The sequence below is a fragment of the Phocoena phocoena genome, chromosome 18 (genome assembly GCF_963924675.1).
Source record: "Phocoena phocoena chromosome 18, mPhoPho1.1, whole genome shotgun sequence".
NCBI classification, from domain to species: Eukaryota; Metazoa; Chordata; class Mammalia; order Artiodactyla; family Phocoenidae; genus Phocoena; species Phocoena phocoena.
In genome coordinates, this window is record NC_089236.1 from 6,570,460 (window position 1) to 6,587,636 (window position 17,177).

At 56.9% G+C, this 17,177-nt stretch overlaps 1 protein-coding gene across 4 annotated transcripts in view; it reads left to right on the forward strand.

Annotated features, from left to right (window-relative positions):
• The window catches only part of MTUS2 (microtubule associated scaffold protein 2), a 342,336-nt gene extending 334,933 nt beyond the window's left edge, over window positions 1-7,403 (forward strand). For all 4 annotated transcript variants that reach the window (XM_065896120.1, XM_065896121.1, XM_065896122.1 and 1 more), the window contains 4 exons: window positions 2,327-2,425; window positions 3,524-3,643; window positions 5,987-6,084; window positions 7,190-7,403. In XM_065896120.1, the coding sequence (XP_065752192.1) occupies window positions 2,327-2,425; window positions 3,524-3,643; window positions 5,987-6,084; window positions 7,190-7,403 (531 nt within the window). The remainder of the gene's footprint in view (window positions 1-2,326; window positions 2,426-3,523; window positions 3,644-5,986; window positions 6,085-7,189) is intronic.
• The last annotated feature ends 9,774 nt before the right edge of the window (window positions 7,404-17,177 follow it).

The following is a 17,177-nucleotide window of genomic DNA, read 5'->3' on the forward strand; positions in this document are numbered from 1 at the left end:
TTCTGGTCCTGCCTTAAAAATAAATTGATTTCATCATGTGTAAAGGGCATAGAGCACTAGGCAGCAGCTGGTGCTATTATAATAGTTTCAGGCGTTGTTACGTTTGCCATCATCATCATTATTATGGGGCCGTTGGTTAACTCCAAGTGGTCCATGCCGGGCCAGGTCACCAGCTGGGTCTTGGTGCTCTTACCTTGGCATAAAGTAGCCAATCCAAGTTGAAGAACAGCACGTCCTGTCTGATTGCTGGGGCACCATTGTGCGCCTGAGGATCTGTTTTGAATGATGGCGAAGAAAGCAGAAAAACCACAGTGTGATCGTTTAGATGCCACCTAGATGGTACTTGCCTGAGTGTTTCACTGTTTCACTTTTTAACGGAGGACAAGAGGCTCGAGAGGAATGCTTGCTCTGACGAGGCTTGTATAGGAGGTGGGCAGCACTCCAGTCATTTAAATTTTTGCAATAAAATAATATCTAATATTTATTGAGCACTTACTGTATGCCAGGTACTGTTCTAAGTATTAGCTCACCACCATCCTCTGGGTTAGGTATTATCGTACCCATTTTACAGATGGGGAAACCTGGACACAGTGGTTAAACTACGGAGCGCTCCAGTCATTTTATAGTCACGTTCTACGCATGCGTGCTGGGGCCCAGCCGGCTGTCCTGAGCCCTGATTTACACTGGCTCATGTGCCTTCCAGCTCCCACTGACACTGTCCTGCCCTCATGCAGCAGCATGCACACTTAATGGCACCGTGGGGGGCTTTTATTTCTTAGAAATGAAACGGAAGTAACTGGAAACAAAAAAGGAGAGAAGGAAAAGGAACCCGCCAAGGATGGTTTGCAAAACTGGGTTCTCTGTGATGCCAAGAAAGCGGTCGAGCCAGCACGTGCTATGTGGCAGTGCTCTCGTGTGCCGTTCCATCGTTGACCGCACCCAGCTGCTCACGTGTGGTGAGCGGGGCCATCTCTCTTGCCAGAAGTGTTCACGGGAAGACCTCAGTCCCTGGGTTTTAATGTTACAGAAGTGGTGATGGGGGTGGAGAATTTTGGAATACGTGGCACCAGCAAGGCACCGTCTTTTCCCTCTGCTTGGGCGTCAAGGCTCTGCCCGGCTCCCTCTGCTGCCCGCCATCGGTCGGGGCCGGGGCTGCGGGGAGAGGGCTCAGCGTGGTGGCACCTGCGCTGGCAGCAGGGCTGGGGCCCCGGGCCTCCCCACACACGCCTCCATTCTCTCCACCTTCACACACAGAGCAGCCCCGTGGTGGGCACGTGCTGGGATGGGGGTCAGGAGGGCCCTCTGGGGCGGGGGGTGGGGAGGAGCGTCTGAACGGGACAGATTTCACTCACGTGGCAGCTCAGGCCAGGGGCCCGCCACGCTGGGGCACCGAGCGGAGGCCAGAAGAGGGCCGGGGGTGAGCGAGAGCTGGCTGTGGGGGAGGAGCGGATGTAAGGTGGGTTGGGGGCAGCGAGACGAGAAAGGCGGATGCGGAGGATGCAGACGCTGCGTCAGCGTCACTTGGTCCCGAGGGCACTGGGTTTTACGTAGGGGGGTGAGGGGCTCAGGCTTGCGCTTTAGAAAACTCCCCCTCGCCCGCGCCCCGACCCTGACTCCCCCTTGAGGGCACACGAGTTGCCGGGTCCGGGACAAAGTCAGCGAGTGGCTCCAGCCGGTGGAGGGGGCAGGATCAGTGTTTGTGGATCCGGGAATGTGACCCCGGGAGGCCGCATCCTCCGGGCCCTGCCATTGCTGTGTTTAGCGTGGGGGAGGGGCTCGGGCAGAGCCAGAAGTCAAGGTTGGTTCGACAGCTTCTGGCTTGAACTTAACAGATGAGAGCAGTTGTTCTCTGAGATGGACTAACCGTCCTTCGCGAAGCGGGGGCCAGAGCCCCCCCACAGACCAAGATGCCTCTCTGCTGATGGGCTGCTTTTGTGAAGTCAAATGATAAATTATTAAACGCCTCCGCTCTGCAAGCTTCTTGCTTTCCTGGGGGTGGGGGGGCGAGGACAGCTGTCTGATCTCAGGAGGCACTGAGTCGGGCCACCTGCTTCGAGTGCCCCGCCAGCATGCGTGCACTTTCCGTGCGACAGAAACATGCATCTGTCAGTGTTCTGTGGTCCATTCTGGACAAGGCACGGAGGCAGGGAGACTGGGGGCCTCTCCCTGCTGCATGCGAAGGCCTTTTGGTGGAGCCCGGTGGGGGAGACCTCTGATCTGGACGCCCTGGGAAGAGCCCCCAGGGCAGGGTGGTGGCCGTCATCACCGCCTCCCAGGTGCCACGTCTGCAGGGGACCGGGCTGGACGTTTCGTGTGTTACCTGCAGGACCAGGTGGACACGCTGACCTTCCAGAGCCAGTCTCTGCGGGACCGAGCCAGACGCTTCGAGGAAGCTTTGAGGAAAAACACTGAGGAGCAGCTGGAGGTATCATGCGTTTCCGGTCTCCCAGCACCCACAGGGCCCTTGCAAGGCAGTTCCGTTGGACTCCAGGACACCTGGGGCTCCCCCAGCAGTCGCCCCGAAGGCAGGGCCCCTGTGCCGATAGGACGCCAGAGCGACAGCGGTCAGGGCCTCCCGGGATTTTAAGCATGTGCCTGTCAGCACCTGTGCTGAGTCGGGAATCCGGCCCTGGGTTCTCCATCTAAGTGTTACTCTTGCCTCATTGCACACGGCTCCCCAGCCCCTGTCCCTGGGCTGCTGTGACGAGCTGGGCCTGGAAGCACCCCACCCTGGCCAGGCCCCATCCCAGCCCCACGTCCCGTTCCCTCCCAGTGCCGCCTGCAAGGGAGGCATCCCTGAAGCCCCAGTTGGTAGGGTGAGGGGTTTTTCCTCAGGCTGGCACAATTCCTTCCCTCTGATGTAAGGTCAGATAAAATACACGAGGCAAAATACACAACACCCAGTTACATGTGAATTACAGATAAGGGAGTTTCTTAGTAACAAGTGTGTCTCATGCAACACTTACGTGAAATTCCAACATAACTGAACATCCTGTCTTTTTATTTGTCACATCTGGAAACCTTATTCTCACATTTACTTTTCTACAACAGCCTTTTCTGCTTCTAAACCACTTTGCTCATTTCCTATGCATGGCGGGGGGCGGGGCCCTCCATGGGCACGGATGGGACCTTTCAATCCCCACCTGTCTGTTGAATCAAGTAGTCTGCGTGAATGTTAAAAGCCAATGTTGAATGTACTGTTTTTGCCCGCTAAATTCCCTTGGGGCGATAGGCTGGTAGTATCCGGCCACCCCAGGATCCGACGTTTCAGGGAATGATGGCTTCATCTCTCCTGCTCCCCAAGGAGCTGGATTTTTAGGAGCTCCCCCAGTGGAAACTCGTGGGCATCGTTTTCAGGAAGGCTGTGAGCGTTGTCTCCCTCTCGCCCTCTCGCTCTCATTCTCCAGTGCCTGTTAGGAAGCTTGTTAACGGATGACTAGATTTCGCTGAATTCATGGTGCTGGTGAATACTGGGCTTCGCCGGGGTGCCTGGTAAATAGCTCCTTGCTCTCTGCCCCTGTAGATTGCACTGGCTCCTTATCAGCACTTGGAAGAAGACATGAAGAGTCTGAAGCAGGTATTAGAGATGAAGAATCAGCAAATACACCAGCAGGAAAAGAAGATTATTGAGCTGGAAAAGCTGGTGAGTTGGCCTCTTAACCTTGGGAGGCCCCAGTAACCTGCATGATATCCCTGCTGCCACAGTGGATGTCAATATTAACAGCATCCATGGCCCCATCCAGGTGGGGGCCCTTACATGTCCGGTGCTCACAAGTGAGCAGAAACCGCCTTTCTTAGGAAGCCAGGAGTTCAGAAATCTCAGAGGTGGCCTCATTTGTAGAAACCCGGAGGCCGTCTGATGCCCCGCCTGGCTCCCCATCCACCACTGGGGATGCCAGTTCCTCCCCAGCCCGGGGAAGGTGTGCGGTGAGCCTGCATCTGTGGAGCATCGCTGTTGTGCGCCAGGCACGACGCAGACACTCTGACAGCAGTCCACTGAGTAGGTGCTGTCAGGAGCCTCCTTTCACAGATGCGGAGACGGAGGCTTAGGACGAGGTCATGTCTCACCCAGGGCCAAACAGTGGTCCAGCCCAGGCGTGAGCCCTGGGCCAGAGCTCCAGGCCCCGGCTTTCAGCACACGCTCTGCCTCGCCTTTCAGCCTGGCTCCCGCAGAGCTAGCAAAGGGCACCCCTTTGGGGGAGTAGAGCAGCCAGAGTTCACTCCCCGCCCCTGTGGGTGCGAGGGCTGAAGCTGAGACAGTCATCCGGAGTCAGCAGCAGAGAAGCCTGCCTCCAGGGAGATGCCATTCTGAGGGGAAGGTTGGCCCAAGGGTCGCAGGTAGATTTTTTCTTTTTTATTATATTTAAAATAAATTTTTGATACTCTAAAAGGAAATATAATTTCCTCTAAAAGGAAATTATAAGATATAGATAAGAAAATTAAAATGACATATTTCTACACTGTTAATATTTCCAGAGCCTTTCTTCTGTACAAGTGTACACACCCTAATATACGACCCACACATACATATGAGTGTTCTGTATCCTGCTTTCTTTCAGTTAGCAAACCCTCAGCTTACCATCTCAGTAACTGATCACCTCCTGTAACTTTCCAAGTTCTCCGTATGTCTCGGAAATGTCCTTGAAGCCGCTATGTCCAAACCAGGAGCTGGTCCCAGACCACCTGTTGCATTCAGTCGGCACGTCCCCTCTCCTGATCTAGCACCATCCCTCTGAGGGGACATCTCTCACTGCACGGACGCCTGTCAGTCAGGATAAGGGCAGACGGGGGTGTGAGTGCCTGTTGCCAGCATCAGAGGCAATGCTGGCGTCCTGGCACCCTCCAGCAGCCCAGAGCTTCCCAGCAAGGCCAGAGCTAAGGCCAGCGGGGGCCTCGCGAACAGAGTCCTCCCGTCTCAGCCCTGCAGCCCTCCTCCTCCAGGCAGGGCCACCTGCATTGTTATCTGGTCAGCCACAAGCCTCCGGGCCTCTTTGGCTGTATTTAGCCATGCTCCAGGCCTTCTGCAGGTACGCAAGAGTTCTCATTCCAGAAATCTTTCCAGGCAGAGGGGTGGGTAGGGGTGGGGGGAAGAACTGATTTGATCACTTCCCATTTCCTGGGAGGGCCTTGCTGAAGGGCAGGGGCAGAGCCCAGTCCTTTGGCTCTGATGCCTAAGCCTGAGTCATGGAGAAGTGGCGGTTTTCTTTAAAGATTACTCTAGCATTTATTTCTCAGTGCATCTTAGAATGGCGTTCTACTTCGGCTAGGTCTCAGGCCCTGGGGACACACCGACAGAGAGAGCGGGGCGTAAGTTGCAGAGCAGTGGCAACCACAGAGGATGTTCTCTTCTGATCATGTGCCATGCTGGGCTCGAGGTGCACGTTCCCGGCTGCCCAGAGCCTCAGAAGGAAAAGAGTGTGTCCATGCTGTTTGCATTTCCAGCCCTCCATTAATTCAGAATGTCGTAGAATGCACACGGGCCTCAGAGATGCCAGTGCAGGGCAGACGGCCTGATGGGAAGAACCGGGGGCCCCATCAGCCAAACGGGGTCCAGGTGGTGCTCACGGCTCATTTCTGACAATGGCAGGGGTCTGGGGACACTCTATGAGAAATATATTCTACATGGGAATCCAGTATAGTCACACACGTAAGTTGTATATATACAATACATACAACCCACTATATACACTAATATATACACACACATAATATATTTAAAAGGGAAATGTATACTGTATCTAAAATATATACAACAATACTTTTACTACACACGGTGCACTCTGCTATTTTCTATTCTGTTTTGTTTAAAAAAGAAATGCTGGTCACGTCCCTCTAACCTGATTTTACAACCGACTAATGCATTGCAAACTGCGGTTTGGAAAACACTGTTCTTGATAATGTTCCAAAGCCCAGAAGCCAAGGGCATTGGTCTGCCATCTATCCATAGGGCCTTGCTGAGAAGCTCTTGACACTGCATCTTTTACAGGCAGAAAAGAACATTATCCTGGAGGAAAAGATCCAAGTTCTCCAACAGCAGAATGAAGACCTCAAAGCCAGGATTGACCAGAACACCGTCGTCACGAGGTAGGTGGGCCTGGGCGTCGGAGCTTCCAAAGCATGTGTCGCCAACAGGATGGCTTTGCTCTTGACCTTGGAGCGCTCTGCTTTTATCCTCACTCCTCCGAGCCCTGAGGCTTCCCCACACAGGCTCTTGGCACTCCCCGCGCCGAGGGAAGCATAGAACACACCGCTCTGAGCACCCAGCCGATGCCCGGGCTCCGCAGAGCGGTGGGTCCCACCTTGGTGGAAATGAGTGACACTAGCCAAAGCCTGGGGCACAGCTGGGGGGTGACGGGGATATTTCTGGAGGGGGTTTTGGAGAGGCTGCCAGCTGGGGGTTCCTAGGCTAAAGAGAACCACCGTGTGAGCCGACGCCGAGCTCCATCACTGGGGCCTGCCGCACTGCAGCAGTGCTGGGCCAGCTGGTCACGGCAGAGGAGAGCTGGCCTGGCCAAAGGGCAGCAGGGAGGGGAGGCGCCAATGCAGCTGCTCCCCAGGGACACTGCTTCCATCTTGGTGCTGCCTTCCTTGCTCGGAGGGCCCCAGGAAGGGAGGTGGGGGGGCAGACCCACTGCTGTCACGACAGAGGCACAGAATGCCTCGGTTCCTTTTTCATTTAGCATCCATTAGCCGCAAACATCAACTAAGCATCCATTACGCACCAGGCCTCAGACTGGGTGCCGGGCACTCGAGGAGGACCGCTCTGGGGCCTGTTCTCCAGGGCTCCCGGTCCAGCAGGCGGCCAGATGCACAGACCAGAGGTGATGGCTGCCAGGGAGGCCTGAGCCAGGGGCAGGGCGTCCCACACCAAGCCGCACTTCCCTCTCTCTCTTCCGGCGGCTTCTGCTCTCTCCCCTGGCCCCCAGCGCCTCCCCTGACCCGGGCAGAGGGGCTGTGGGCAGATCGGGTGTTGGCGGAGGGTCTCTGGGAATGGATGTGTGGGTGGGATGAGTAGCAATCACGTTTCAACCCCGCTTCTTGGTCCCTGGGGTCTGGTAGGACCCTGTTCTCCCCGCGGGCACCCACCTTGCAGGGACCCCCGTTCCCTGCAACCCTCGGCCTTGCAGACCTCAGGCTAAGTGCCTTCCGGCGTGACTGCCTTCGACAGTTGCTTGTTCTCCCCGTGCAGACAGCTGTCAGAGGAGAATGCTAACCTCCAGGAACACGTGGAGAAAGAAACACAGGAGAAGAAAAGACTGAGCCGGACCAACGAAGAGCTGCTTTGGAAGCTGCAAACGGGGGACCCAACCAGCCCGATTAAACTGTCCCCCACGTCCCCCGTTTACCGAGGCTCCTCCTCCGGGCCCTCCTCTCCCGCCAGAGTCAGCATGACGCCCAGATGACGCCACCACGCTGCGGGTCGAGCTGCGGCGCCTGGTCCACAAGGGTTTCCGCCTCGAGGGAGTGGTGACCATGGACCGGCCCGACTGACCCTGCGCGCATGCCCAGTAGCTGCATAGCTGCATCCTAGGCAGAGTCCTTTTCTGATCCTCGTGTAAGACTGTCCTGGTACTGGCACTTCGGAAAGTGTAAATGGTAGTGTCTGATGTGCAAACGTTTGACCGTAGTTAGAGCCAAAAGAAAGAAACGCCAACTGTTCTTGAGCAATGAACTTTCACTGCAGAATATCAGGTTAGTTACAAATAGCTCAGTTTTGAATATCCACTGAATAATCATTGTGTACTGCACCAATATGTGTGTATATTTAGATATACGTATATACACATGCAGCAGTTCTGAATTGCATTTTTTATAACATGAAGTGCTGACATATTTTGGTGAAGGTCAGCAGTTTTCTAACTCGTGCCTAAGAATTATTGGGAAATGAAAATGCATTTCTATCTACCTTCCCAGGAATATTTCTACCCAAAATAGAAAAAGGAAAAAAAAAAAAAGATACAGAGAAGAAGCGCCTTCCGACCTGCCACCACGTGGTACTCTGTTTAACGCAAGCACCAGCCGTTCATGAACGGTAGCTGCCTTTGGGACAATCAGCTTCTTAGTCCACACGATGTGAGGTCACTGTTACTCCATCCGCGAGTTTTAATCATTAATACTTCTGTCATGAGCGGGTAAGGGGCAGCAGTGGGAAACCCTGAGGGGGTGAGGAGTTTTGCAGATGTCACTCATGACAGTGGATCATCTATAGTCTCGTAAACACAAGTTCTGCTTTTTTTTTCCTAAATGGCATCTTGGAATCCATCATTAAGCTCTTTCATCTTCGGGAAAATATGGAAGCACGTGACCTTATAGGACGAGGGTGAGAGTGACCTTGGAGTTGGCCAAGACCATTCACGCTCCGTCCTCAAGAAGGAAGACCGCTAATAGGGTCTGTGTTCTGACTAAGCGTAGGGTAGGAAAGCACATACTCTGCCATCCTATTTGCTTTACTCTGATGTGATGCTGAAAATGGGCAACTCACCAAAATATGACCCTCAGCCCCACTTCACTGGCACCCCCCTTCGGTCTGGTTCCGTAACCCAACCTCATTCCTGTACATTGAGAAGCTCAGGGCTTCCAGCAGGGGCTTCCAAAAATCCTGGGGGATCAGTTCCAAGCTGTGCTAGACCATCACATGGCCTCCCAGAAACCCAGGTGCATTTTCTGCCGGGTGATCGAGCAGTGCCACAGCTGACAGAGGTCCCATCTCTGGCCCAGGAGGTTCTTCCAAACAGAGGAAGGAGCCCGGGAAACAGCCAGCCAGCGGTGGCTGGCTTCTGGACTGGCGTTTGGCTCTGAAACGGTAGAATTAGAACCTGAGAGGTATTCCTGTAGTGCTGTGGACGATTAGAAGCAATACACACAAAAGAAAGAAGCGGTTTCAGCAGTTGATACGGTGATGGTAATGATGCCTTTGTTCACTGTTCGTGACGAAGACCCTGCACTTCTCTCCCTGAGGCCCCTCAAAATGGTCCTGAGCACGGGACTGGCTCTGAGCATACCCGAGGCGGGCGGCCTCATGGAGGGTTGCTTCGTGGGCCAGAGCCACAGAGCAGGGAAGAAACGGCCCACGGAAGGGCTTGGCTGGCCCAGAGCCCTGTCTGCTCTGTGAGTACGTGGCCGGCGTAAAGACAGACCTGGTCTGTGTTCCTTGCGTGAGTCAAGGTGGGGCTTCCTGGCCTCGTGTACATCTCGTTTCTAGCAGACCTCCAGGTGTCGCCCGTCCTGGGGACATACACAGGAGTAGCCACTGAAGAAACATTCTTTTCCTGTAGTGGCTCTGCGTGACGCTGGGATGTTGAGTCGGGCCTCCCATTAGCGTAGATCATGCCACGTTGACGAAACACACAAGTATTTATTCTTTTAGCAGGCACCACCCGCAGACACAGTAGCTCAGCCCTCTGAATCAGGGACTGCTTCCCTAACGGCACTTGCTAAATGCAGTCACGCAGCAATACAGGTATCAGTGTTACGTTAGAATGTGGTCCAGTGTGTTAGCCTGTCGCAGTCAAAGTTGTAGTGGTGTTAGAACGAAGTAATCCCTCACCAGGTGACTAGAGCGTGGCTCTAACCAGCCCTGACCTTGGGTACTTGAGCTAATTCCCACCTTGCCCTGGCTTCATTTCCCTGTCTTGGACGCCCATCATATACGGCTCCTATCCCAGAACACGAGGGGTGGCGGCCACCGGGCCCCTTCTGTGCCTCTCCAGCCCCCACACTGTTAGGACTTGGACCTCTGTCTCCCTGGCGTCCACCTCCCAGGCCAGAGCTGCTGCCACACGGAGATGCCGCAGCCTCCCCGCCTGCCACTCACAGACCCGCGAAACCGCACCAACCTCTTCCTGGCGCGTGGGACCCCGTCGGCGCCCTGCCCTCCCGCCGCCCAGCACACACCCGGCGAGGTTCTGGCGGGGTGGGACACCTGGTGGCCATCTGAATGGGGTCGCTCGTTCCTCTTTCGGCCCCTGAGGGTTCTGTGTTGCCGATTTGCGTTTGAAGCATATTAAAATGAACCTGAGGGACCTCTGTGACATGCACTTGATGTGACCGTTGGCCTGGCCCTCCCAGGCTGCAGGAGGTCCGGTGGGGTCAGGCAGGGAGGTCAGAAGGCCGGGCTCCCGCGTTGTGTGCGCGCCGGCTGGCCATCACTGAGTCTCCCCCCGCCTTGTGTGTGCGCCGGCTGGCCGTCACTGAGTCTCCCCCCACCTTGTGTGTGCGCCGGCTGGCCGTCACTGAGTCTCTCCCCCGACTCGGCAGACTCAGGATCCCTGCACCCGTCTTCCAGCCCGGATCCTTCAGCAGCCTTGCCCAGGCTTTGGGGGCTCAGCGGCTCTGCTCCGTCTCCCCCGTCCTGGGGAGGCCCGGGTGGGTTGGAGGAGGTTGGAAAAAGGACACGAGATTGAGGCCAGTCCCCTCACCGTCAACGTCGAATTCAGACGTGGACCTATTGCTTCTACCCCAGAGTGAGCTCGGTCTGTCCTCAAGCCCGTCCCTTTGCACCTGGCTGGTCACAGAGCTCTCCTCTCAGAGCACTGGGAAAAGGCCCACCCGGCTTGGGGGCCAGTGGTCACAGCACTGCCTTGTCACACGCTTTCTCATGCCCTCGGGGTTCTCGGGGGCCAGGCCACTCCCTGAACCTAAACACGCTCACTTCCCCCACCAGGGCCTTCAGCCTCGGGGCCTGCCCTGCCTGGGGTTGCAGGCTGGTTCCCTGTGGGGTTTGGAGGGACCTCCGGAGACTCCAGCCACTCTGCCCTCCCGAACCACTGCCGGACAGGAGCCCCTTGGCAGGTGATAAAGCCCCTTGAGTTACTCCGGACCCGCCAGCACCACTGCCGGACCCCCTGGGTCACCCACGTGTCCAGGTGATTGGCGATGGCTGCTATTCATGATCTGCTTGTCAACCCGTCCCAACCTGTTCGTTTCTTCTGGCGTCTTGTGCCACCACCTTTTATCATACCCACCCTGCATTGTCCTCCCCGTCAGCACAGCCGCTTAACAGAGGGGCGCTGGCGCCCAGCCCACGGAGGAAACCAGGGTGGAGGGGCCTCGCATCCGTGGAGAGCTGTGTCCCGCACAGCTGTCTCGCCGTGGCAGAGAGCCTTTTGAAGTCAGCGCTCGGTCCCCGCTGTGCCAAGGGAGGCCACGGCCGGCTCTCCCTGCCTGCGAGGCTGGAAGGAGTGAGGAGAGCGAAGCTCAGGTAGAAGTCGGGGGGGGGGGGGGCAGGGCGTCCCACCCGCTGCTGGAGGCTGTTCTCACTCCGTGGCTGCATCCGGGAACGGGCACCCTCGCATCGCATCCCTGCATCCCTTGTAGGCAAGAGGCAGGGTCCTGCCCGCTGGGGAGTTTGGGTCAAATGCTCTAAACAATCACCACCACCATCACAGGCTAGAGCTCATTCGCTTAAGTTTGCTAAATTTTTTATTTTTTTGAACCTGTCTGCTTTTCTCAAACCTCTTTAAAAACAAAAGCAGGACACCTGGGGTTTCTTGAACGCCCAGCTCCGTTCCTTCCCCCTCAGCATGGGGGACATGCAGGCGAATTTGCCTCCCTCACCAAGTCTGGGCGAGTTTTCCAGAGACAGCACCACGCGGGATAAAGTGCTGTGCAGCCTCAGCTGGGCCCTCCCGTCCCTGCGGGATGCCCGGGTCCCGCCCCACAGACAACCCGGACAGCCTCAGCTGCTGCTGCTTCAACTGCACCCAAACCCACGTAGCAGGGGCTGCGTTAGCAGACGCTCAACAAGTAACCGCACGGCTTCAAGGAGGAAAGATGTAAAGCGTCCGTGGGAAAGTCCGACCGCGCAGCTTCTCGCGGCTCCGCACCTCAGTCCTGAGTGCCCGCGGATCGGTGATCAGGAGGAGGCCAGAGCTCACGTCATCAGCGGACGTACCACCTGCTTTATTCCCGAAGCCTCTCTCACATCGCATTTTTTCTGACCGTATTTATGGCTTGGTGGACAGGCTTATACGATGCCCCTTGGAAGAGGGGCGGACAGGGCTACCCCGGGGAGGTGTCCCCGCCCTCCCGGCCGTCTGGTGGCTGAACAGCACCCCCCGAGGAGTCCGTGAGATTCCTCCCCGCTGCAGAGGCTGGGCTGTCCGTCTGACTCACCAGACGTGTTTCATCACCAACTTGTGCTCCAGGTAACTCCCCACCCCCAGGCCTCCGCCCCCCGCCCCCCCCCCCCCGTCAGGGTTTCCTAGGAAACTGCCCGGAAGCCTGGCGGGGGCGCTTCAGGCGCCCGGCCGCTAGGTGGCAGTGTGGCGCCACGGGACTGGCCGCACCGCGCCGAGGCGGGCTCCCGGGAAGACTTGCTCGGGGGCGCTCGGGGAAGCCGGCCCGTCTACAAGTCGGGGTCTGGGCTCACGGGCGCCTGACAGTTGTCACAGATCGCCTTGGGGGCGGGGGAGGGCGGGACGGCTGAGGGCAGGAAGGGGCACCCTGCCTGCGTTCGTCCCCGCAGAGCCCTGGGGAAAAGGAGGGAAAGCGTCCACGCGGTCCAGGCCTGGTGGGTGGTTCACCGCGCGGCCGACAGATGCCCCTCACGTCCCTGATGCTGAGCGTGCGGGGCCGGCAGCAGCCCCTGCGCTGCTCTCAGGCAGCAGCCCTCCCAGCGTGATCACGCCAAGCCTCAGGGCCTGGGAATTCAGGCCCCCTTGACTGAGTGTGCCTCCTGTGTAAGAAAGCGCTCCCTTTCTCAAGCGGGGCGGGGGGTGGTGAGAGATCAAGGATTATGAGAAGAGCTACAGCCCTCCCCATACCCTCCCGCTCCTGCGCGGACCCCACCGTCCAGCTGGGTGGCGGGCAACACAGGGCCAGTGCCCAAGGCAGAGGGGTTTGCTGCACTGACACCCAAGTCCTTCCGCGAACGAGCAGCGTCATGCCGCGCAGACCCACTGGCAGGAAGACCTCTGGGCCCAAACCCAAGCCAAGTCCGGAAAGAGTGCAAGGTAGGGAGACAGCATCAGAGGATCCTAAATGAGGGTCGAGGGGTTCCCTGGCCGAGGCGCTAAAGCCGGAATGAGGATTTCCACCAAACGGCTGAAGGAGAACGAGGCAACGCGACATCCTTCCGGTTGTGGGGAAGCAGGCAGATTCTCAAGAAGCAAAGAGCAGGATCTGAACTCCCTGCGGGGCACCCACCCCGGGGCACCCACCCCCTCCGCCCCCCAGAGCTGCCGGAATTCGAGATCACACTGAGCACGCCCAGGCCATAGACGGAATTTATTAGGATTTGCGGAAGCATGAGAGGATGTACCACAAAATAGCCTGACTTTACCACATGAAGTACGGTATCAATGCACAGCGTTGTCCAGCAAAACTGGGATACAGAGCAGAGGTTCACATTTTTTAAAGGAGATGGACAACATCTACTCTTGTCCTTAAAAGAAAAACGGGGCGGGGGGGGACCAGCAGAGGCCAATCTGATTTGCAGTTAGTGTCAGAATCTAAATCTAGTATCACAATTATAAGAAACTATAAGAAAACTATTAGAAAAATAGAACATCAAACAAGCAAAAATATTATACAATTTACATAATAAAAAACACACAATTCTCTTAATAATGGCTCCACATTCAGTAGAAGAAAGAGGGTACTGAAGAAACCACAGCTCTTCAGGTTTGATTATAAACCAACCCTCAAGAAGACCATCACCCTTTGTGCTCCTTAGACCCATCAATGCTGAAAGGCACGACGTAAGCAGGAAACTTAAATATGTAACTTCTCCAATGGGAAAATAAGTCCCAAACTTAAAAAGTTTGTCATCAAGAAACACAAAATCATATACCTTGTTAATAATTTAACAAAGTCTGAATGCATCTCCCCAGCCCTCCTCCCTGACTCTGGAGAAATCCCACTTGGACTTCAAGCCAAGGTCTTTTATCTCACGGGGGGTTTCAGCAGTTCAACACATTTACAGGGTGGGCCAGGGGGGCTCCGGAGAACTGCGCCCCGAGACCCTTGGCCAGTCCACGCCCCTCTTGGAAGAGCACTGCCACCCAGCGAAGCAGCGGGCACAGAAAGACTGGGCCATAGTGATGAACGGGAAGGTCAGTTGACTCTTTTTTTCTGCCTTAACCTCTCATTAGGTATTGTAACTACGATGACGAGATACAGAATGTATGTAGCTTCTTGCACCACTGGACCAATAAAGCATTTCATTACCCAAAAAAGTCCACAAGAGTCTGATAAAATGTACATCTTGCTCTCCCTAAGGAGCCTTACATACAATACTCTCATTACCAAGGCAAACAGATGCATTTTAAATTACACCTAACAATTATGCACAACATATATTTAGTTCTGTCTGAAGTTAACTCACACAAGCGTCACACGCCTGCGCCCAGAGTGTGGTCATGCCGGCCATGCCTCTCCATCCATCCTACAACACTCGGGCCACCGGGCCTGGCACCAAGTCCCCTCCCTCCTGTCTCCACGGGGCTGGTTCTCGGGTGCCAACAGAACAAGCGGCTGGTTCTTCATGTGTCAAAGCGGGGCATCCAGGTCAGGAAAGACAGGTCCCAGCATGAAGCCAGGCAGCTTTTCTCCAGCAACGAGGCCCCCTCAAATGCCCGTGGGCTCGCCGACAGTCAGGGTGGGGCCGTTAGGAGACATGTCCACACACCCGATGCTGACAGCTCTGCCTACAACGTCAGGCTAGACGCCATCCTAGGCGGGACAGCAAGACCTGTCAACTCACCCTGCCTGTCTGGAGGACGAGGTGGAGGAGAGGAGGCCAGGTACAGCCCGGTTCCCCCCCCCCCCCCCGCCCCCGCCGCCCGCCCCCCTGACGCCATGCACAAAGCACAGCAAACACGTAGCGAGGCTCCTGCTGGGCCCGCGCCCCTCCCAGATGTGAACAGATGTGTCAGAGGTGGAGAAGGGAGTGCCGCAGGCCCGGGGGCTCCGGGTGGGCCCAGAAGCCTCTGCAGTGCTGCAGTTGCCAGTGGACACGGCAGGGCAAGGCCTGTGGTGTCCAAACTACACGGAACCAGGAAGCCGACCACCTGATGGACACGGACTCAACGGAACAAAACCCAGCGTGGGGGAGACGCAAGTGACACTGACGACAGTGTAAACTCTGCAGCTTCTCCAAGTCGGCCTGGAAAGATGCTCCGTCCCGCGGCCCTCTGGGTTTGTAAAAGCAAAGCCGGCCCAAAGTCGGGCAGAGGAGATGTGAGCAGGTGAGCCGGGGGCCGTGCGGAGGCTTGAGCTCCTGCCCGAGGCCCCCAACGGCCCCCCCCCCCGCCCCCAGGGCGGGGGGTGGCTCGGGGCCCACTGCCTCTCCGGAGACCCCGCACCCCTCACTCTTTGGCACAGGTCCCGGGGACCCCGCGTGGGTTTTCACAAGGCGGTGGACACGCAGAGAGAGGGCCGCGGGCGGCAGGAAGGGGCGCTTCCCCATCACAAGCGGGTCTTTCCAGTGTGACCGTTTGGGGCTGGTGCACAGATAAAAGGAGACACGGTATCCCCGAAGGGCGCGTCACTGGAAATGTGGAACTTCTGACTCTGCAGGAAAACGTAGCCAAGCCGTGGAACCGAGTGCGGGAGGGGCTGGGATGTGAAACCGTCGGGCACTTCCGGCAGTTACTTTTGGCCGTGTGTCTGTGTCCGTGTGTCTGTCTGGCAGGTCTCTGTGTGTACGTGTTCGTGCGCGTTTCCAGCTCAGGGCCAGGAAGGAGGGGTGTGATCCGAAGGCCCACTGACTTCGGAGGCGCCGCCAAACACCATTCCTGGCAGCACCGCCCCACGCACAGAAGAGAAAACCCTCGGCAACGGCATAAAGACCCGCTCTCGACAGGCCCCGCCCGTCCTGGGACCCCAGGTGCTCTTTCCGGGAGGGAGAGCGGGGGGCTTCTCAAGGCAGCCACTGCCCTTCTGCGCGGCGCCTCGCGGCTCTGGGTGAGGAAGGGGACCACGTGTCAGGACGCGCTCGCCCCGTGAGATGCTGAGACACACCTTCTTGGCTTGAGAGCCACGAGCGCTGCTGGCTGAAACGTCAGTCGTGCAGTCTGCTGGGGGGCGTCACACGGGGAAATGTCAGCCAGAACGAAAAAGAGAGAGGACACCTCAACCTGCCACCTTTCCGGGACACCCTCTCTCCCTCGCGCTCTCTGCCTCTGTGGAAAAACAGCAGACACGTCGTGCAAACCAACGGCTAAGAGGCCCCAGAGGACGGCAGACACCAAACCCCACAAAATACGTTACTGTTTATCACAATGTTGGACTAAGCACCAAGCTCCATAAATTAAATACCTTTCTTTGGAAATCCAAGCTTCGGGCTCTTACAATCCTCCCGCGGGAAGATTCACAAGTGACACTGAGAATAAAGCTTCCACGAGCGACCAGAGTGGCCACCAGAGCCTAGAACGAAGGCCGACCCTGCCAACTGGCTGCTTCACTCATTCTTGCATTTTCCTCCAAGAACTTTCTGGGGCAGAGGGAGAAAAGCCAAGTGCCATCAGTTCATCAGGCTTCTTTCTACCAGGTCTGTGACAAAGGCCAGAGGGAGAGGATATGGGGAGCGAAGCTTCAAGAGCAGCGTTTACACTTCCCGTGGAGTCCAACACGCCTGCCCCTCACCTGCCAACACAGGCCCTTCCGTCTACTGAACTACACTCTCTCGGGAAGGAAGACTTGGCCCGGCTACCAGAAGTGTCCCCAGGGCCTCGGGAGGGAGCGCCGTGTGCACAGGGACACACGGACACCGAGGCAGGGGTGCGGGGCAGGGTCACCGACCCGCACACAAACCCGCAGCGTCTGGACGCCACACGAGAGGCACAGTGACGTGACCCCAAACCATGTCACGTGCAGACCCCGCACCCTGGACAATTCGGGGTAATTGGCGGCCGTGTGCCGCGCCACTGTTAAGCGCCTGCTGAATGCGGCGGAGTGACTGATTCACAGCGGCAGACAGGAGGACTCCACGTGAGCGTAAGACACGAGAGGGGCCAGAAGCAGCTGGAGGGCCACGCCGTCACTCAGGACGAGCGGACGCCGGCCTCGGAGACCTTGAGACCCTAGAAACCGACCTGCGAGCGGCAGAGGGCTCAGGGAGGGGCCAGGACCACAGAAGGTGCTGTTCTCCGCTCGGCTCACTAGAGGCGGGTCCTACAGAAACCGTGTCACGTTCCAGTTACTCAGGACTCGGCCAGCGCTGAGCAGCAGGAACC